Raw genomic sequence first — 22,718 nt, 5'->3', positions numbered from 1 at the left:
GGGGTTTTGTGGTTATTGGGATTGCGGCTGAGTAGGGGTGTTGTATAGGCTTGGCTGCCTGAGGCGGTTCTCAATCAGAGTCAGGTGATTATCGTTGTCTCTGATTGGGAACCGTATTTAGGTAGCCGGGGTTTCACTGTGTATTTCGTGGGTGATTGTTCCTGTCTCTGTGTAGTTCTTCACCAGACAGGCTGTATTAGGTTTCACGTTCCGTTTGTTGTTTTTTGTATTTATTGTAAGTTATTTCATGTATCGCGATCCTTCATTAAAGTCATGAGTAACCACCACGCTGCATTTTGGTCCGACTCTCTTTCGACAAACGAAGAACGCAGTTACACATTGTCTTTTCTTTACAGAAAATGGGCCATTTGCTTTCCAAAATGTTTTTTTTTTTTTTCCCCCACAATTGAATTTTGATATATTGCGATATACTTGACTGGGTATAAACTTTTCACTGACGCAACTCAACAATCCTCCTAAAGGACTCTCAGACCATGAGAATCATGGCTACAGGTACAACCCTACTACTGTTGTATTGGGGAATCTTCAGGAGAACAGCACATCTCTGCAGCACTCCACCAACCAGGCCTTTATGGTAGAGTGGCCAGATGGAAGCCACTCCTCAGTAAAAGGCACATAGCAGCCCGCTTGGAGTTTACCAAAAGGCACCTAAAGGACTCTCAGACCATGAGAAACAAGATTCTCTGGTCTGATGAAACCAAGATTGAAGTCTTTGGCCTGAATGCCAAGCGTCACGTCTGGAGGAAACCTGGCACCATCCCTACGGTGAAGCATGGTGGTGGCAGCATCATGCTGTGGGGATGTTTTTCAGCAGCAGGGACTAGGAGACTAGTGAGGATCGAGGCAAAGACCATAAGCACACAGCCAAGACAATGCAAGAGTGGATTCGGGACAAGTCCCTGAATGTCATTGAGTGGCCCAGACAGAGCTTAAACCCGATCTCTGGAGGGACCTGAAAATAGCTGTGCAGCGACGCTCCCCATCCAACCTGACAGAGCTTGAGAGGATCTGCAGAGCAGAATGGGAGAAAATCCCCAAATACAAGTGTAACAAGCTTGTAGCGTCATACCCAAGAAGACTGGAGGCTGTAATCGCTGCCGAACCCACTGTTCCTAGACCAGTTAACCCACTGTTCCTAGACCAGTTAACCCACTGTTCCTAGACCAGTTAACCCACTGTTCCTAGACCAGTTAACCCACTGTTCCTAGGCTAGTTAACCCACTGTTCCTAGACCAGTTAACCCACTGTTCCTAGACCAGTTAACCCACTGTTCCTAGACCAGTTAACCCACTGTTCTTAGACCAGTTAACCCACTGTTCCTAGACCAGTTAACCCACTGTTCCTAGACCAGTTAACCCACTGTTCCTAGACCAGTTAACCCACTGTTCCTAGACCAGTTAACCCACTGTTCCTAGACCAGTTAACCCACTGTTCCTAGACCAGTTAACCCACTGTTCCTAGACCAGTTAACCCACTGTTCTTAGACCAGTTAACCCACTGTTCCTAGACCAGTTAACCCACTGTTCCTAGACCAGTTAACCCACTGTTCCTAGACCAGTTAACCCACTGTTCCTAGACCAGTTAACCCACTGTTCCTAGACCAGTTAACCCACTGTTCCTAGACCAGTTAACCCACTGTTCCTAGACCAGTTAACCCACTGTTCCTAGACCAGTTAACCCACTGTTCCTAGACCAGTTAACCCACTGTTCCTAGACCAGTTAACCCACTGTTCCTAGGCCAGTTAACCCACTGTTCCTAGGCCGTCATTGTAAATAAGAATTTGTTCTTAACTGACTTGCCTAGTTAAATAAAGGTACAAATAAAACAGTTATATCATAGATCACAGGTTCTACAGTAACTGTGTTACAGTTATAACATAGGTTCTACAGTAACTGTGTTACAGTTATATCATAGGTTCTACAGTAAGTGTGTTACAGTTATATCATAGGTTCTACAGTAACTGTGTTACAGTTATATCATAGGTTCTACAGTAACTGTGTTACAGTTATATCATAGGTTCTGCAGTAACTGTGTTACAGTTATATCATAGGTTCTACAGTAACTGTGTTACAGTTATATCATAGGTTCTACAGTAACTGTTTTACAGTTATATCATAGGTTCTACAGTAACTGTGTTACAGTTATATCATAGGTTCTACAGTAACTGTGTTACAGTTTTATCATAGGTTCTACAGTAACTGTGTTACAGTTATATCATAGGTTCTACAGTAACTGTGTTACAGTTAGATCATAGGTTCTACAGTAACTGTGTTACAGTTAGATCATAGGTTCTACAGTAACTGTGTTACAGTTAGATCATAGGTTCTACAGTAACTGTGTTACAGTTATATCATAGGTTCTACAGTAACTGTGTTACAGTTATATCATAGGTTCTACAGTAACGGTGTTACAGTTATATCATAGGTTCTACAGTAACTGTGTTACAGTTAGATCATAGGTTCTACAGTAAGTGTGTTACAGTTATATCATAGATCATAGGTTCTACAGTAACTGTGTTACAGTTATATCATAGGTTCTACAGTAACTGTGTTACAGTTATATCATAGGTTCTACAGTAACTGTGTTACAGTTATATCATAGGTTCTACAGTAACTGTGTTACAGTTATATCATAGGTTCTACAGTAACTGTGTTACAGTTATATCATAGGTTCTACAGTAACTGTGTTACAGTTATATCATAGGTTCTACAGTAAGTGTGTTACAGTTATATCATAGGTTCTACAGTAACTGTGTTACAGTTATATCATAGGTTCTACAGTAACTGTGTTACAGTTATATCATAGGTTCTACAGTAAGTGTGTTACAGTTATATCATAGGTTCTACAGTAACTGTGTTACAGTTATATCATAGGTTCTACAGTAACTGTGTTACAGTTATATCATAGGTTCTACAGTAACTGTGTTTCAGTTATATCATAGATCATAGGTTCTACAGTAACTGTGTTACAGTTATATCATAGATCATAGGTTCTACAGTAACTGTGTTACAGTTATATCATAGGTTCTACAGTAACTGTGTTACAGTTATATCATAGGTTCTACAGTAAGTGTGTTACAGTTATATCATAGGTTCTACAGTAACTGTTTTACAGTTATATCATAGGTTCTACAGTAACTGTGTTACAGTTATATCATAGGTTCTACAGTAACTGTGTTTCAGTTATATCATAGATCATAGGTTCTACAGTAACTGTGTTACAGTTATATCATAGATCATAGGTTCTACAGTAACTGTGTTACAGTTATATCATAGGTTCTACAGTAACTGTGTTACAGTTAGATCATAGGTTCTACAGTAACTGTGTTACAGTTATATCATAGGTTCTACAGTAACTGTGTTACAGTTAGATCATAGGTTCTACAGTAACTGTGTTACAGTTATATCATAGGTTCTACAGTAACTGTGTTACAGTTATATCATAGGTTCTACAGTAACTGTGTTACAGTTATATCATAGGTTCTACAGTAACTGTGTTACAGTTATATCATAGGTTCTACAGTAACTGTGTTACAGTTATATCATAGGTTCTACAGTAACTGTGTTACAGTTAGATCATAGGTTCTACAGTAACTGTGTTACAGTTATATCATAGGTTCTACAGTAACTGTGTTACAGTTATATCATAGGTTCTACAGTAACTGTGTTACAGTTATATCATAGGTTCTACAGTAACTGTGTTACAGTTATATCATAGATCATAGGTTCTACAGTAACGGTGTTACAGTTATATCATAGATCATAGGTTCTACAGTAACGGTGTTACAGTTATATCATAGGTTCTACAGTAACTGTGTTACAGTTATATCATAGATCATAGGTTCTACAGTAACTGTTTTACAGTTATATCATAGGTTCTACAGTAACTGTGTTACAGTTAGATCATAGGTTCTGCAGTAACTGTGTTACAGTTAGATCATAGGTTCTACAGTAACTGTGTTACAGTTATATGTTAGGTTCTACAGTAACTGTGTTACAGTTAGATCATAGGTTCTACAGTAACTGTGTTACAGTTAGATCATAGGTTCTACAGTAACTGTGTTACAGTTATATCATAGATCATAGGTTCTACAGTAACTGTGTTACAGTTATATCATAGGTTCTACAGTAACTGTGTTACAGTTAGATCATAGGTTCTACAGTAAGTGTGTTACAGTTAGATCATAGGTTCTACAGTAACTGTGTTACAGTTAGATCATAGCTTCTGCAGTAACTGTGTTACAGTTAGATCATAGGTTCTACAGTAACTGTGTTACAGTTATATCTTAGGTTCTACAGTAACTGTGTTACAGTTAGATCATAGGTTCTACAGTAACTGTGTTACAGTTAGATCATAGGTTCTACAGTAACTGTGTTACAGTTATATCATAGATCATAGGTTCTACAGTAACTGTGTTACAGTTATATCATAGGTTCTACAGTAACTGTGTTACAGTTATATCATAGGTTCTACAGTAACTGTTTTACAGTTATATCATAGGTTCTACAGTAACTGTGTTACAGTTAGATCATAGGTTCTACAGTAACTGTGTTACAGTTATATCATAGATCATAGGTTCTACAGTAACTGTGTTACAGTTATATCATAGGTTCTACAGTAACTGTGTTACAGTTATATCATAGGTTCTACAGTAACTGTGTTACAGTTAGATCATAGGTTCTACAGTAACTGTTTTACAGTTATATCATAGGTTCTACAGTAACTGTGTTACAGTTATATCATAGGTTCTACAGTAACTGTTTTACAGTTATATCATAGGTTCTACAGTAACTGTGTTACAGTTATATCATAGGTTCTACAGTAACTGTGTTACAGTTAGATCATAGGTTCTACAGTAACTGTGTTACAGTTATATCATAGGTTCTACAGTAACTGTGTTACAGTTATATCATAGGTTCTACAGTAACTGTTTTACAGTTATATCATAGGTTCTACAGTAACTGTGTTACAGTTATATCATAGGTTCTACAGTAACTGTTTTACAGTTATATCATAGGTTCTACAGTAACTGTGTTACAGTTAGATCATAGGTTCTGCAGTAACTGTGTTACAGTTAGATCATAGGTTCTACAGTAACTGTGTTACAGTTATATCATAGGTTCTACAGTAACTGTTTTACAGTTATATCATAGGTTCTACAGTAACTGTGTTACAGTTATATCATAGGTTCTACAGTAACTGTGTTACAGTGATATCATAGGTTCTACAGTAACTGTGTTACAGTTATATCATAGGTTCTACAGTAACTGTGTTACAGTTATATCATAGGTTCTACAGTAACTGTGTTACAGTTATATCATAGATCATAGGTTCTATAGTAACTGTGTTACAGTTAGATCATAGGTTCTACAGTAACTGTGTTACAGTTATATCATAGATCATAGGTTCTACAGTAACTGTGTTACAGTTATATCATAGGTTCTACAGTAACTGTGTTACAGTTATATCATAGGTTCTACAGTAACTGTGTTACAGTTATATCATAGGTTCTACAGTAACTGTGTTACAGTTATATCATAGGTTCTACAGTAACTGTGTTACAGTTATATCATAGGTTCTACAGTAACTGTGTTACAGTTATATCATAGGTTCTACAGTAACTGTGTTACAGTTATATCATAGGTTCTACAGTAACTGTGTTACAGTTATATCATAGATCATAGGTTCTACAGTAACTGTGTTACAGTTATATCATAGGTTCTACAGTAACTGTTTTACAGTTATATCATAGGTTCTACAGTAACTGTGTTACAGTTATATCATAGATCATAGGTTCTACAGTAACTGTGTTACAGTTATATCATAGGTTCTACAGTAACTGTTTTACAGTTATATAATAGGTTCTACAGTAACTGTGTTACAGTTATATCATAGGTTCTACAGTAACTGTGTTACAGTTATATCATAGGTTCTACAGTAACTGTGTTACAGTTATATCATAGATCATAGGTTCTACAGTAACTGTGTTACAGTTATATCATAGATCATAGGTTCTACAGTAACTGTGTTACAGTTATATATATATAATAATAATAATATATGCCATTTAGCAGACGCTTTTATCCAAAGCGACTTACAGTCATGTGTGCATACATTCTACGTATGGGTGGTCCCGGGAATCAAACCCACTACCCTGTGTTACAGTTATAACATAGGTTCTACAGTAACTGTGTTACAGTTAGATCATAGGTTCTACAGTAACTGTGTTACAGTTATATCATAGGTTCTACAGTAACTGTGTTACAGTTATATCATAGGTTCTACAGTAACTGTGTTACAGTTATATCATAGGTTCTACAGTAACTGTGTTACAGTTATATCATAGGTTCTACAGTAACTGTGTTACAGTTATATCATAGATCATAGGTTCTACAGTAACTGTGTTACAGTTAGATCATAGGTTCTACAGTAACTGTGTTACAGTTATATCATAGATCATAGGTTCTACAGTAACTGTGTTACAGTTATATCATAGGTTCTACAGTAACTGTGTTACAGTTATATCATAGGTTCTACAGTAACTGTGTTACAGTTATATCATAGGTTCTACAGTAACTGTGTTACAGTTATATCATAGGTTCTACAGTAACTGTGTTACAGTTATATCATAGGTTCTACAGTAACTGTGTTACAGTTATATCATAGGTTCTACAGTAACTGTGTTACAGTTATATCATAGGTTCTACAGTAACTGTGTTACAGTTATATCATAGATCATAGGTTCTACAGTAACTGTGTTACAGTTATATCATAGGTTCTACAGTAACTGTTTTACAGTTATATCATAGGTTCTACAGTAACTGTGTTACAGTTCTATCATAGATCATAGGTTCTACAGTAACTGTGTTACAGTTATATCATAGGTTCTACAGTAACTGTTTTACAGTTATATCATAGGTTCTACAGTAACTGTGTTACAGTTATATCATAGGTTCTACAGTAACTGTGTTACAGTTATATCATAGGTTCTACAGTAACTGTGTTACAGTTATATCATAGATCATAGGTTCTACAGTAACTGTGTTACAGTTATATCATAGATCATAGGTTCTACAGTAACTGTGTTACAGTTATATCATAGGTTCTACAGTAACTGTGTTACAGTTTTATCATAGGTTCTACAGTAACTGTGTTACAGTTATATCATAGGTTCTACAGTAACTGTGTTACAGTTAGATCATAGGTTCTACAGTAACTGTGTTACAGTTAGATCATAGGTTCTACAGTAACTGTGTTACAGTTAGATCATAGGTTCTACAGTAACTGTGTTACAGTTATATCATAGGTTCTACAGTAACTGTGTTACAGTTATATCATAGGTTCTACAGTAACGGTGTTACAGTTATATCATAGGTTCTACAGTAACTGTGTTACAGTTAGATCATAGGTTCTACAGTAAGTGTGTTACAGTTATATCATAGATCATAGGTTCTACAGTAACTGTGTTACAGTTATATCATAGGTTCTACAGTAACTGTGTTACAGTTATATCATAGGTTCTACAGTAACTGTGTTACAGTTATATCATAGGTTCTACAGTAACTGTGTTACAGTTATATCATAGGTTCTACAGTAACTGTGTTACAGTTATATCATAGGTTCTACAGTAACTGTGTTACAGTTATATCATAGGTTCTACAGTAACTGTGTTACAGTTATATCATAGGTTCTACAGTAACTGTGTTACAGTTATATCATAGGTTCTACAGTAACTGTGTTACAGTTATATCATAGGTTCTACAGTAACTGTGTTACAGTTATATCATAGGTTCTACAGTAACTGTGTTACAGTTATATCATAGGTTCTACAGTAACTGTGTTTCAGTTATATCATAGATCATAGGTTCTACAGTAACTGTGTTACAGTTATATCATAGATCATAGGTTCTACAGTAACTGTGTTACAGTTATATCATAGGTTCTACAGTAACTGTGTTACAGTTATATCATAGGTTCTACAGTAACTGTGTTACAGTTAGATCATAGGTTCTACAGTAACTGTGTTACAGTTATATCATAGGTTCTACAGTAACTGTGTTACAGTTATATCATAGGTTCTACAGTAACTGTGTTTCAGTTATATCATAGATCATAGGTTCTACAGTAACTGTGTTACAGTTATATCATAGATCATAGGTTCTACAGTAACTGTGTTACAGTTATATCATAGGTTCTACAGTAACTGTGTTACAGTTAGATCATAGGTTCTACAGTAACTGTGTTACAGTTATATCATAGGTTCTACAGTAACTGTGTTACAGTTAGATCATAGGTTCTACAGTAACTGTGTTACAGTTATATCATAGGTTCTACAGTAACTGTGTTACAGTTATATCATAGGTTCTACAGTAACTGTGTTACAGTTATATCATAGGTTCTACAGTAACTGTGTTACAGTTATATCATAGGTTCTACAGTAACTGTGTTACAGTTATATCATAGGTTCTACAGTAACTGTGTTACAGTTAGATCATAGGTTCTACAGTAACTGTGTTACAGTTATATCATAGGTTCTACAGTAACTGTGTTACAGTTATATCATAGGTTCTACAGTAACTGTGTTACAGTTATATCATAGGTTCTACAGTAACTGTGTTACAGTTATATCATAGATCATAGGTTCTACAGTAACGGTGTTACAGTTATATCATAGATCATAGGTTCTACAGTAACGGTGTTACAGTTATATCATAGGTTCTACAGTAACTGTGTTACAGTTATATCATAGATCATAGGTTCTACAGTAACTGTTTTACAGTTATATCATAGGTTCTAGAGTAACTGTGTTACAGTTAGATCATAGGTTCTGCAGTAACTGTGTTACAGTTAGATCATAGGTTCTACAGTAACTGTGTTACAGTTATATGTTAGGTTCTACAGTAACTGTGTTACAGTTAGATCATAGGTTCTACAGTAACTGTGTTACAGTTAGATCATAGGTTCTACAGTAACTGTGTTACAGTTATATCATAGATCATAGGTTCTACAGTAACTGTGTTACAGTTATATCATAGGTTCTACAGTAACTGTGTTACAGTTAGATCATAGGTTCTACAGTAACTGTGTTACAGTTAGATCATAGGTTCTACAGTAACTGTGTTACAGTTAGATCATAGGTTCTGCAGTAACTGTGTTACAGTTAGATCATAGGTTCTACAGTAACTGTGTTACAGTTATATCTTAGGTTCTACAGTAACTGTGTTACAGTTAGATCATAGGTTCTACAGTAACTGTGTTACAGTTAGATCATAGGTTCTACAGTAACTGTGTTACAGTTATATCATAGATCATAGGTTCTACAGTAACTGTGTTACAGTTATATCATAGGTTCTACAGTAACTGTGTTACAGTTATATCATAGGTTCTACAGTAACTGTTTTACAGTTATATCATAGGTTCTACAGTAACTGTGTTACAGTTAGATCATAGGTTCTACAGTAACTGTGTTACAGTTATATCATAGATCATAGGTTCTACAGTAACTGTGTTACAGTTATATCATAGGTTCTACAGTAACTGTGTTACAGTTATATCATAGGTTCTACAGTAACTGTGTTACAGTTAGATCATAGGTTCTACAGTAACTGTTTTACAGTTATATCATAGGTTCTACAGTAACTGTGTTACAGTTATATCATAGGTTCTACAGTAACTGTTTTACAGTTATATCATAGGTTCTACAGTAACTGTGTTACAGTTATATCATAGGTTCTACAGTAACTGTGTTACAGTTAGATCATAGGTTCTACAGTAACTGTGTTACAGTTATATCATAGGTTCTACAGTAACTGTGTTACAGTTATATCATAGGTTCTACAGTAACTGTTTTACAGTTATATCATAGGTTCTACAGTAACTGTGTTACAGTTATATCATAGGTTCTACAGTAACTGTTTTACAGTTATATCATAGGTTCTACAGTAACTGTGTTACAGTTAGATCATAGGTTCTGCAGTAACTGTGTTACAGTTAGATCATAGGTTCTACAGTAACTGTGTTACAGTTATATCATAGGTTCTACAGTAACTGTTTTACAGTTATATCATAGGTTCTACAGTAACTGTGTTACAGTTATATCATAGGTTCTACAGTAACTGTGTTACAGTGATATCATAGGTTCTACAGTAACTGTGTTACAGTTATATCATAGGTTCTACAGTAACTGTGTTACAGTTATATCATAGATCATAGGTTCTATAGTAACTGTGTTACAGTTAGATCATAGGTTCTACAGTAACTGTGTTACAGTTATATCATAGATCATAGGTTCTACAGTAACTGTGTTACAGTTATATCATAGGTTCTACAGTAACTGTGTTACAGTTATATCATAGGTTCTACAGTAACTGTGTTACAGTTATATCATAGGTTCTACAGTAACTGTGTTACAGTTATATCATAGGTTCTACAGTAACTGTGTTACAGTTATATCATAGGTTCTACAGTAACTGTGTTACAGTTATATCATAGGTTCTATAACTGTGTTACAGTTATATCATAGGTTATATCATAGGTTCTACAGTAACTGTGTTACAGTTAGATCATAGGTTCTGCAGTAACTGTGTTACAGTTAGATCATAGGTTCTACAGTAACTGTGTTACAGTTATATCATAGATCATAGGTTCTACAGTAACTGTGTTACAGTTATATATATATAATAATAATAATATATGCATTTAGCAGACGGTTCCAAAGCGACTTACAGTCATGTGTGCATACATTCTACGTATGGGTTCCAGTAACTGAATCGAACCCACTACCCTGTTTACAGTTATAACATAGGTTCTACAGTAACTGTGTTACAGTTAGATCATAGGTTCTACAGTAACTGTGTTACAGTTATATCATAGGTTCTACAGTAACTGTGTTACAGTTATATCATAGGTTCTACAGTAACTGTGTTACAGTTATATCATAGGTTCTACAGTAACTGTGTTACAGTTATATCATAGGTTCTACAGTAACTGTGTTACAGTTATATCATAGATCATAGGTTCTACAGTAACTGTGTTACAGTTAGATCATAGGTTCTACAGTAACTGTGTTACAGTTATATCATAGATCATAGGTTCTACAGTAACTGTGTTACAGTTATATCATAGGTTCTACAGTAACTGTGTTACAGTTATATCATAGGTTCTACAGTAACTGTGTTACAGTTATATCATAGGTTCTACAGTAACTGTGTTACAGTTATATCATAGGTTCTACAGTAACTGTGTTATCAGTTATATCATAGGTTCTACAGTAACTGTGTTACAGTAACTGTGTTACAGTATATCATAGGTTCTACAGTAACTGTGTTACAGTTATATCATAGGTTCTACAGTAACTGTGTTACAGTTATATCATAGATCATAGGTTCTACAGTAACTGTGTTACAGTTATATCATAGGTTCTACAGTAACTGTTTTACAGTTATATCATAGGTTCTACAGTAACTGTGTTACAGTTATATCATAGATCATAGGTTCTACAGTAACTGTGTTACAGTTATATCATAGGTTCTACAGTAACTGTTTTACAGTTATATCATAGGTTCTACAGTAACTGTGTTACAGTTATATCATAGGTTCTAGGTTCTACAGTAACTGTGTTACAGTTATATCATAGGTTCTACAGTAACTGTGTTACAGTTATATCATAGATCATAGGTTCTACAGTAACTGTGTTACAGTTATATCATAGATCAGTCAGGTTCTACAGTAACTGTGTTACAGTTATATCATAGGTTCTACAGTAACTGTGTTACAGTTTTATCATAGGTTCTACAGTAACTGTGTTACAGTTATATCATAGGTTCTACAGTAACTGTGTTACAGTTAGATCATAGGTTCTACAGTAACTGTGTTACAGTTAGATCATAGGTTCTACAGTAACTGTGTTACAGTTAGATCATAGGTTCTACAGTAACTGTGTTACAGTTATATCATAGGTTCTACAGTAACTGTGTTACAGTTATATCATAGGTTCTACAGTAACTACAGTAACGGTTACAGTTATATCATAGGTTCTACAGTAACTGTGTTACAGTTAGATCATAGGTTCTACAGTAAGTGTGTTACAGTTATATCATAGATCATAGGTTCTACAGTAACTGTGTTACAGTTATATCATAGGTTCTACAGTAACTGTGTTACAGTTATATCATAGGTTCTACAGTAACTGTGTTACAGTTATATCATAGGTTCTACAGTAACTGTGTTACAGTTATATCATAGGTTCTACAGTAACTGTGTTACAGTTATATCATAGGTTCTACAGTAACTGTGTTACAGTTATATCATAGGTTCTACAGTAACTGTGTTACAGTTATATCATAGGTTCTACAGTAACTGTGTTACAGTTATATCATAGGTTCTACAGTAACTGTGTTACAGTTATATCATAGGTTCTACAGTAACTGTGTTACAGTTATATCATAGGTTCTACAGTAACTGTGTTACAGTTATATCATAGGTTCTACAGTAACTGTGTTACAGTTATATCATAGGTTCTACAGTAACTGTGTTTCAGTTATATCATAGATCATAGGTTCTACAGTAACTGTGTTACAGTTATATCATAGATCATAGGTTCTACAGTAACTGTGTTACAGTAACTGTGTGTACAGTTATACAGTTATATCATAGGTTCTACAGTAACTGTGTTACAGTTATATCATAGGTTCTACAGTAACTGTGTTACAGTTATATCATAGGTTCTACAGTAACTGTTTTACAGTTATATCATAGGTTCTACAGTAACTGTGTTACAGTTATATCATAGGTTCTAGAGTAACTGTGTTTCAGTTATATCATAGATCATAGGTTCTACAGTAACTGTGTTACAGTTATATCATAGATCATAGGTTCTACAGTAACTGTGTTACAGTTATATCATAGGTTCTACAGTAACTGTGTTACAGTTAGATCATAGGTTCTACAGTAACTGTGTTACAGTTATATCATAGGTTCTACAGTAACTGTGTTACAGTTAGATCATAGGTTCTACAGTAACTGTGTTACAGTTATATCATAGGTTCTACAGTAACTGTGTTACAGTTATATCATAGGTTCTACAGTAACTGTGTTACAGTTATATCATAGGTTCTACAGTAACTGTGTTACAGTTATATCATAGGTTCTACAGTAACTGTGTTACAGTTATATCATAGGTTCTACAGTAACTGTGTTACAGTTATATCATAGGTTCTACAGTAACTGTGTTACAGTTAGATCATAGGTTCTACAGTAACTGTGTTACAGTTATATCATAGGTTCTACAGTAACTGTGTTACAGTTATATCATAGGTTCTACAGTAACTGTGTTACAGTTATATCATAGGTTCTACAGTAACTGTGTTACAGTTATATCATAGATCATAGGTTCTACAGTAACTGGTGTTACAGTTATATCATAGATCATAGGTTCTACAGTAACGGTGTTACAGTTATATCATAGGTTCTACAGTAACTGTGTTACAGTTATATCATAGATCATAGGTTCTACAGTAACTGTTTTACAGTTATATCATAGGTTCTACAGTAACTGTGTTACAGTTAGATCATAGGTTCTGCAGTAACTGTGTTACAGTTAGATCATAGGTTCTACAGTAACTGTGTTACAGTTATATGTTAGGTTCTACAGTAACTGTGTTACAGTTAGATCATAGGTTCTACAGTAACTGTGTTACAGTTAGATCATAGGTTCTACAGTAACTGTGTTACAGTTATATCATAGATCATAGGTTCTACAGTAACTGTGTTACAGTTATATCATAGGTTCTACAGTAACTGTGTTACAGTTAGATCATAGGTTCTACAGTAAGTGTGTTACAGTTAGATCATAGGTTCTACAGTAACTGTGTTACAGTTAGATCATAGGTTCTGCAGTAACTGTGTTACAGTTAGATCATAGGTTCTACAGTAACTGTGTTACAGTTATATCTTAGGTTCTACAGTAACTGTGTTACAGTTAGATCATAGGTTCTACAGTAACTGTGTTACAGTTAGATCATAGGTTCTACAGTAACTGTGTTACAGTTATATCATAGATCATAGGTTCTACAGTAACTGTGTTACAGTTATATCATAGGTTCTACAGTAACTGTGTTACAGTTATATCATAGGTTCTACAGTAACTGTTTTACAGTTATATCATAGGTTCTACAGTAACTGTGTTACAGTTAGATCATAGGTTCTACAGTAACTGTGTTACAGTTATATCATAGATCATAGGTTCTACAGTAACTGTGTTACAGTTATATCATAGGTTCTACAGTAACTGTGTTACAGTTATATCATAGGTTCTACAGTAACTGTGTTACAGTTAGATCATAGGTTCTACAGTAACTGTTTTACAGTTATATCATAGGTTCTACAGTAACTGTGTTACAGTTATATCATAGGTTCTACAGTAACTGTTTTACAGTTATATCATAGGTTCTACAGTAACTGTGTTACAGTTATATCATAGGTTCTACAGTAACTGTGTTACAGTTAGATCATAGGTTCTACAGTAACTGTGTTACAGTTATATCATAGGTTCTACAGTAACTGTGTTACAGTTATATCATAGGTTCTACAGTAACTGTTTTACAGTTATATCATAGGTTCTACAGTAACTGTGTTACAGTTATATCATAGGTTCTACAGTAACTGTTTTACAGTTATATCATAGGTTCTACAGTAACTGTGTTACAGTTAGATCATAGGTTCTGCAGTAACTGTGTTACAGTTAGATCATAGGTTCTACAGTAACTGTGTTACAGTTATATCATAGGTTCTACAGTAACTGTTTTACAGTTATATCATAGGTTCTACAGTAACTGTGTTACAGTTATATCATAGGTTCTACAGTAACTGTGTTACAGTGATATCATAGGTTCTACAGTAACTGTGTTACAGTTATATCATAGGTTCTACAGTAACTGTGTTACAGTTATATCATAGGTTCTACAGTAACTGTGTTACAGTTATATCATAGATCATAGGTTCTATAGTAACTGTGTTACAGTTAGATCATAGGTTCTACAGTAACTGTGTTACAGTTATATCATAGATCATAGGTTCTACAGTAACTGTGTTACAGTTATATCATAGGTTCTACAGTAACTGTGTTACAGTTATATCATAGGTTCTACAGTAACTGTGTTACAGTTATATCATAGGTTCTACAGTAACTGTGTTACAGTTATATCATAGGTTCTACAGTAACTGTGTTACAGTTATATCATAGGTTCTACAGTAACTATATCATAGGTTCTACAGTAACTGTGTTACAGTTATATCATAGGTTCTACAGTAACTGTGTTACAGTTATATCATAGATCATAGGTTCTACAGTAACTGTGTTACAGTTATATCATAGGTTCTACAGTAACTGTTTTACAGTTATATCATAGGTTCTACAGTAACTGTGTTACAGTTATATCATAGATCATAGGTTCTACAGTAACTGTGTTACAGTTATATCATAGGTTCTACAGTAACTGTTTTACAGTTATATAATAGGTTCTACAGTAACTGTGTTACAGTTATATCATAGGTTCTACAGTAACTGTGTTACAGTTATATCATAGGTTCTACAGTAACTGTGTTACAGTTATATCATAGATCATAGGTTCTACAGTAACTGTGTTACAGTTATATATATATAATAATAATAATATATGCCATTTAGCAGACGCTTTTATCCAAAGCGACTTACAGTCATGTGTGCATACATTCTACGTATGGGTGGTCCCGGGAATCGAACCCACTACCCTGTGTTACAGTTATAACATAGGTTCTACAGTAACTGTGTTACAGTTAGATCATAGGTTCTACAGTAACTGTGTTACAGTTATATCATAGGTTCTACAGTAACTGTGTTACAGTTATATCATAGGTTCTACAGTAACTGTGTTACAGTTATATCATAGGTTCTACAGTAACTGTGTTACAGTTATATCATAGGTTCTACAGTAACTGTGTTACAGTTATATCATAGATCATAGGTTCTACAGTAACTGTGTTACAGTTAGATCATAGGTTCTACAGTAACTGTGTTACAGTTATATCATAGATCATAGGTTCTACAGTAACTGTGTTACAGTTATATCATAGGTTCTACAGTAACTGTGTTACAGTTATATCATAGGTTCTACAGTAACTGTGTTACAGTTATATCATAGGTTCTACAGTAACTGTGTTACAGTTATATCATAGGTTCTACAGTAACTGTGTTACAGTTATATCATAGGTTCTACAGTAACTGTGTTACAGTTATATCATAGGTTCTACAGTAACTGTGTTACAGTTATATCATAGGTTCTACAGTAACTGTGTTACAGTTATATCATAGATCATAGGTTCTACAGTAACTGTGTTACAGTTATATCATAGGTTCTACAGTAACTGTTTTACAGTTATATCATAGGTTCTACAGTAACTGTGTTACAGTTATATCATAGATCATAGGTTCTACAGTAACTGTGTTACAGTTATATCATAGGTTCTACAGTAACTGTTTTACAGTTATATCATAGGTTCTACAGTAACTGTGTTACAGTTATATCATAGGTTCTACAGTAACTGTGTTACAGTTATATCATAGGTTCTACAGTAACTGTGTTACAGTTATATCATAGATCATAGGTTCTACAGTAACTGTGTTACAGTTATATCATAGGTTCTACAGTAACTGTGTTACAGTTAGATCATAGGTTCTACAGTAACTGTGTTACAGTTAGATCATAGGTTCTACAGTAACTGTGTTACAGTTATATCATAGATCACAGGTTCTACAGTAACTGTGTTACAGTTATAACATAGGTTCTACAGTAACTGTGTTACAGTTAGATCATAGGTTCTACAGTAACTGTGTTACAGTTATATCATAGGTTCTACAGTAACTGTGTTACAGTTATATCATAGGTTCTACAGTAACTGTGTTACAGTTATATCATAGGTTCTACAGTAACTGTGTTACAGTTTTATCATAGGTTCTACAGTAACTGTTTTACAGTTAGATCATAGGTTCTACAGTAACTATGTTACAGTTAGATCATAGGTTCTACAGTAACTGTGTCACAGTTATATCATAGGTTCTACAGTAACGGTGTTACAGTTATATCATAGGTTCTACAGTAACTGTGTCACAGTTAGATCATAGGTTCTACAGTAACTGTGTTACAGTTATATCATAGATCATAGGTTCTACAGTAACTGTGTTACAGTTATATCACAGGTTCTACAGTAACTGTGTTACAGTTAGATCATAGGTTCTACAGTAACTGTGTTACAGTTATATCATAGGTTCTACAGTAACTGTTTTACAGTTATATCATAGGTTCTACAGTAACTGTGTTACAGTTATATCATAGGTTCTACAGTAACTGTTTTACAGTTATATCATAGGTTCTACAGTAACTGTGTTACAGTTATATCATAGGTTCTACAGTAACTGTGTTACAGTTAGATCATAGGTTCTACAGTAACTGTGTTACAGTTATATCATAGGTTCTACAGTAACTGTGTTACAGTTATATCATAGGTTCTACAGTAACTGTGTTACAGTTATATCATAGGTTCTACAGTAACTGTGTTACAGTTATATCATAGATCATAGGTTCTACAGTAACTGTGTTACAGTTATATCATAGGTTCTACAGTAACTGTTTTACAGTTATATCATAGGTTCTACAGTAACTGTGTTACAGTTATATCATAGATCATAGGTTCTACAGTAACTGTGTTACAGTTAGATCATAGGTTCTACAGTAACTGTGTTACAGTTATATCATAGGTTCTACAGTAACTGTGTTACAGTTAGATCATAGGTTCTACAGTAACTGTTTTACAGTTATATCATAGGTTCTACAGTAACTGTGTTACAGTTATATCATAGGTTCTACAGTAACTGTGTTACAGTTATATCATAGATCATAGGTTCTACAGTAACTGTGTTACAGTTATATCATAGGTTCTACAGTAACTGTTTTACAGTTATATCATAGGTTCTACAGTAACTGTGTTACAGTTATATCATAGATCATAGGTTCTACAGTAACTGTGTTACAGTTAGATCATAGGTTCTACAGTAACTGTGTTACAGTTATATCATAGGTTCTACAGTAACTGTTTTACAGTTATATCATAGATCATAGGTTCTACAGTAACTGTGTTACAGTTATATCATAGGTTCTACAGTAACTGTGTTACAGTTATATCATAGGTTCTACAGTAACTGTGTTACAGTTATATCATAGGTTCTACAGTAACTGTGTTACAGTTATATCATAGGTTCTACAGTAACTGTGTTACAGTTATATCATAGGTTCTACAGTAACTGTGTTACAGTTAGATCATAGGTTCTACAGTAACTGTGTTACAGTTATATCATAGGTTCTACAGTAACTGTGTTACAGTTATATCATAGGTTCTACAGTAACTGTGTTACAGTTAGATCATAGGTTCTACAGTAACTGTGTTACAGTTATATCATAGATCATAGGTTCTACAGTAACTGTTAATGAGCTTTAGGCGATCATGGTGACATGCAGAGACTAATGGGCCTTTCTTTTCTCTCTTTCTCCCCCTCCCTCCCCTCCCTCTCTCCTCTTTCTCCCCCTCTCTCCCCTCTCTCTCTTCCCTCTCTTTCTCCCTCTCCCTCTCACCTCCCTTCTCTCTCTCCCCCCTCCCTCCCCTCTCTCTCTCCTCTTTCTCCCCATCTCTCCCCTCTCTCTCTTCCCTCTCTTTCTCCCTCTCCCTCTCACCTCCCTTCTCTCTCTCCCCCCTCTCTCCCCTCTCTTTCTTCCCTCTCTTTCTCCCTCTCCCTCCCCCTCTCTCCCCTCCCATCTCTCTCTCCTCCATCTCTCTCCCCTTTCTCTCCTCTCCCTCTCCCCTCTCTCTCTCTCTCCCCTCTCCCCTCTCTCTCTCTCTCCCCTTTCTCTCCTCTCCCCCCCCTCTCTCTCTCTCCTCTCCCCTCTCTCTCCCCTTTCCCTCCCATCTCTCCTCTCCTCTCCTCCTCTCCTCCCTCCCTCCCTCCCTCCCTCCCTCCCTCCCTCCCAGACATCTACAAGCCAGCCGTATCTCACAGAGACCTGAATAGCAGGAATGTTCTAGTAAAGAACGATGGGACATGTGTGATCAGTGACTTTGGTCTGTCCATGAAGCTGACAGGGAACCGCCTGGTCAGGCCTGGAGAGGAGGAGAACGCTGCCATCAGCGAGGTGAGTCCCTAACCTCTGACCTCTAACCCTAACCCCAGGGGGTCAGGCCTGGAGAGGAGTAGAACGCTGCCATCAGCGAGGGGAGTTGGTCAACTCCGCTGACTGCCTCGGTACTGGGTCTCATCTGAAAACCACCCTCAGTCTGCTTAGCCAACACCCTCTTTGATAGCTAATAATGCAAGTACTGCCACAGCTCTAAGATGGACAGACTTTAAACCCTATTCTCTAATTCTGTTTCTCTCCAGGTGGGTACAGTCCGATACATGGCCCCAGAGGTTCTGGAGGGTTAGTGTAGTGTAATAACACTGGTTCTGTCTCTCTCCAGGTGGGTACAGTCCGATACATGGCCCCAGAGGTTCTGGAGGGTTAGTGTAGTGTAATAACACTGGTTCTGTTTCTCTCCAGGTGTGTACAGTCCGATACATGGCCCCAGAGGTTCTGGAGGGTTAGTGTAGTGTAATAACACTGGTTCTGTTTCTCTCCAGGTGGGTACAGTCCGCTACATGGCCCCAGAGGTTCTGGAGGGTTAGTGTAGTGTAATAACACTGGTTCTGTCTCTCTCCAGGTGGGTACAGTCCGATACATGGCCCCAGAGGTTCTGGAGGGTTAGTGTAGTGTAATAACACTGGTTCTGTCTCTCTCCAGGTGGGTACAGTCCGATACATGGCCCCAGAGGTTCTGGAGGGTTAGTGTAGTGTAATAACACTGGTTCTGTCTCTCTCCAGGTGGGTACAGTCCGCTACATGGCCCCAGAGGTTCTGGAGGGTTAGTGTAGTGTTATAACACTGGTTCTGTCTCTCTCCAGGTGGGTACAGTCCGATACATGGCCCCAGAGGTTCTGGAGGGTTAGTGTAGTGTAATAACACTGGTTCTGTCTCTCTCCAGGTGTGTACAGTCCGATACATGGCCCCAGAGGTTCTGGAGGGTTAGTGTAGTGTAATAACACTGGTTCTGTCTCTCTCCAGGTGTGTACAGTCCGATACATGGCCCCAGAGGTTCTGGAGGGTTAGTGTAGTGTAATAACACTGGTTCTGTCTCTCTCCAGGTGGGTACAGTCCGATACATGGCCCCAGAGGTTCTGGAGGGTTAGTGTAGTGTAATAACACTGGTTCTGTCTCTCTCCAGGTGGGTACAGTCCGATACATGGCCCCAGAGGTTCTGGAGGGTTAGTGTAGTGTAATAACACTGGTTCTGTCTCTCTCCAGGTGGGTACAGTCCGATACATGGCCCCAGAGGTTCTGGAGGGTTAGTGTAGTGTTATAACACTGGTTCTGTCTCTCTCCAGGTGGGTACAGTCCGCTACATGGCCCCAGAGGTTCTGGAGGGTTAGTGTAGTGTAATAACACTGGTTCTGTTTCTCTCCAGGTGGGTACAGTCCGATACATGGCCCCAGAGGTTCTGGAGGGTTAGTGTAGTGTAATAACACTGGTTCTGTCTCTCTCCAGGTGGGTACAGTCCGATACATGGCCCCAGAGGTTCTGGAGGGTTAGTGTAGTGTAATAACACTGGTTCTGTCTCTCTCCAGGTGGGTACAGTCCGCTACATGGCCCCAGAGGTTCTGGAGGGGGCGGTGAACCTGAGGGACTGTGAGTCGGCTCTGAAGCAGGTGGACATGTACGCCCTGGGGCTCATCTACTGGGAGACCTTCATGAGGTGTACTGACCTCTTCCCAGGTAATAACCCCTGACCTCTAACCCTGGGCCTCGTCTACTGGGAGACCTTTATGAGGTGTACTGACCTCTTCCCAGGTAATAACCCCTGACCTCTAACCCTGGGCCTCGTCTACTGGGAGACCTTTATGAGGTGTACTGACCTCTAACCCTGGGCCTGGTCTACTGGGAGACCTTCATGAGGTGTACTGACCTCTTCCCAGGTAATAACCCCTGACCTCTAACCCTGGGCCCCGTCTACTGGGAGACCTTCATGAGGTGTACTGACCTCTTCCCAGGTAATAACCCCTGACCTCTAACCCTGGGCCTCGTCTACTGTGAGACCTTCATGAGGTGTACTGCCCTCTAACCCTGGGCCTCGTCAACTGGGAGACCTTCATGAGGTGTACTGACCTCTAACCCTGAGCCTCATCTACTGGGAGACCTTCATGAGGTGTAGTGACCTCTAACCCTGAGCCTCATCTACTGGGAGACCTTCATGAGGTGTAGTGACCTCTAACCCTGAGCCTCATCTACTGGGAGACCTTCATGAGGTGTAGTGACCTCTAACCCTGAGCCTCATCTACTGGGAGACCTTCATGAGGTGTACTGACCTCTGACCTTCGAACTCCAGATACTGCGGGAGCATTCAACAGTGTAACAGTGTCTTATGATATTGTGTCCTCCAGGAGAGATGATATTGTGTCCTCCAGGAGAGATGATATTGTGTCCTCCAGGAGAGTGGATATTGTGTCCTCCAGGAGAGATGATATTGTGTCCTCCAGGAGAGATGATATTGTGTCCTCCAGGAGAGATGATATTGTGTCCTCCAGGAGAGATGATATTGTGTCCTCCAGGAGAGTGGATATTGTGTCCTCCAGGAGAGTGGATATTGTGTCCTCCAGGAGAGATGATATTGTGTCCTCCAGGAGAGATGATATTGTGTCCTCCAGGAGAGATGATATTGTGTCCTCCAGGAGAGATGATATTGTGTCCTCCAGGAGAGATGATATTGTGTCCTCCAGGAGAGATGATATTGTGTCCTCCAGGAGAGATGATATTGTGTCCTCCAGGAGAGATGATGGTGGTGGTGATATTGATAGTTAGTTACTTTCTTAACACTATCAACAAGGCAGGTCCTACAGGTCCTAGTTTCTACCTTCTTAACAACACTATCAACAAGGCAGGTCCTACAGGCCCTAGTTTCTACCTTCTTAACAGCACTATCAACAAGGCAGGTCCTACAGGCCCTAGTTTCTACCTTCTTAACAACACTATCAACAAGGCAGGTCCTACAGGCCCTAGTTTCTACCTTCTTAATAACACTATCAACAAGGCAGGTCCGACAGGCCCTAGTTTCTACCTTCTTAACAGCACTATCAACAAGGCAGGTCCTACAGGCCCTAGTTTCTACCTTCTTAACAACACTGTCAACAAGGCAGGTCCTACAGGCCCTAGTTTCTACCTTCTTAACAACACTATCAACAAGGCAGGTCCTACAGGCCCTAGTTTCTACCTTCTTAACAACACTATCAACAAGGCAGGTCCTACAGGTCCTAGTTTCTACCTTCTTAACAGCACTATCAACAAGGCAGGTCCTACAGGCCCTAGTTTCTACCTTCTTAACAACACTATCAACAAGGCAGGTCCTACAGGCTCTAGTTTCTACCTTCTTAACAGCACTATCAACAAGGCAGGTCCTACAGGTCCTAGTTTCTACCTTCTTAACAACACTATCAACAAGGCAGGTCCTACAGGCCCTAGTTTCTACCTTCTTAACAGCACTATCAACAAGGCAGGTCCTACAGGCCCTAGTTTCTACCTTCTTAA

At 37.3% G+C, this 22,718-nt stretch overlaps 1 protein-coding gene across 1 annotated transcript in view; it reads left to right on the top strand.

Annotated features, from left to right (window-relative positions):
* bmpr2b (bone morphogenetic protein receptor, type II b (serine/threonine kinase)) overlaps window positions 1-22,718 on the top strand; it is a 184,133-nt gene that overhangs the window by 113,475 nt on the left and 47,940 nt on the right. The window contains 2 exon segments of the mRNA XM_052521830.1: window positions 19,079-19,239; window positions 20,765-20,912. Coding sequence (XP_052377790.1) covers window positions 19,079-19,239; window positions 20,765-20,912 — 309 coding nt within the window.

The sequence above is a fragment of the Oncorhynchus keta genome, chromosome 7 (assembly GCF_023373465.1).
Source record: "Oncorhynchus keta strain PuntledgeMale-10-30-2019 chromosome 7, Oket_V2, whole genome shotgun sequence".
NCBI lineage: Eukaryota > Metazoa > Chordata > Actinopteri > Salmoniformes > Salmonidae > Oncorhynchus > Oncorhynchus keta.
The sequence above is the reverse complement of the archived record's forward strand: the minus strand, read 5'-3'. Positions and strand labels throughout refer to the sequence as shown.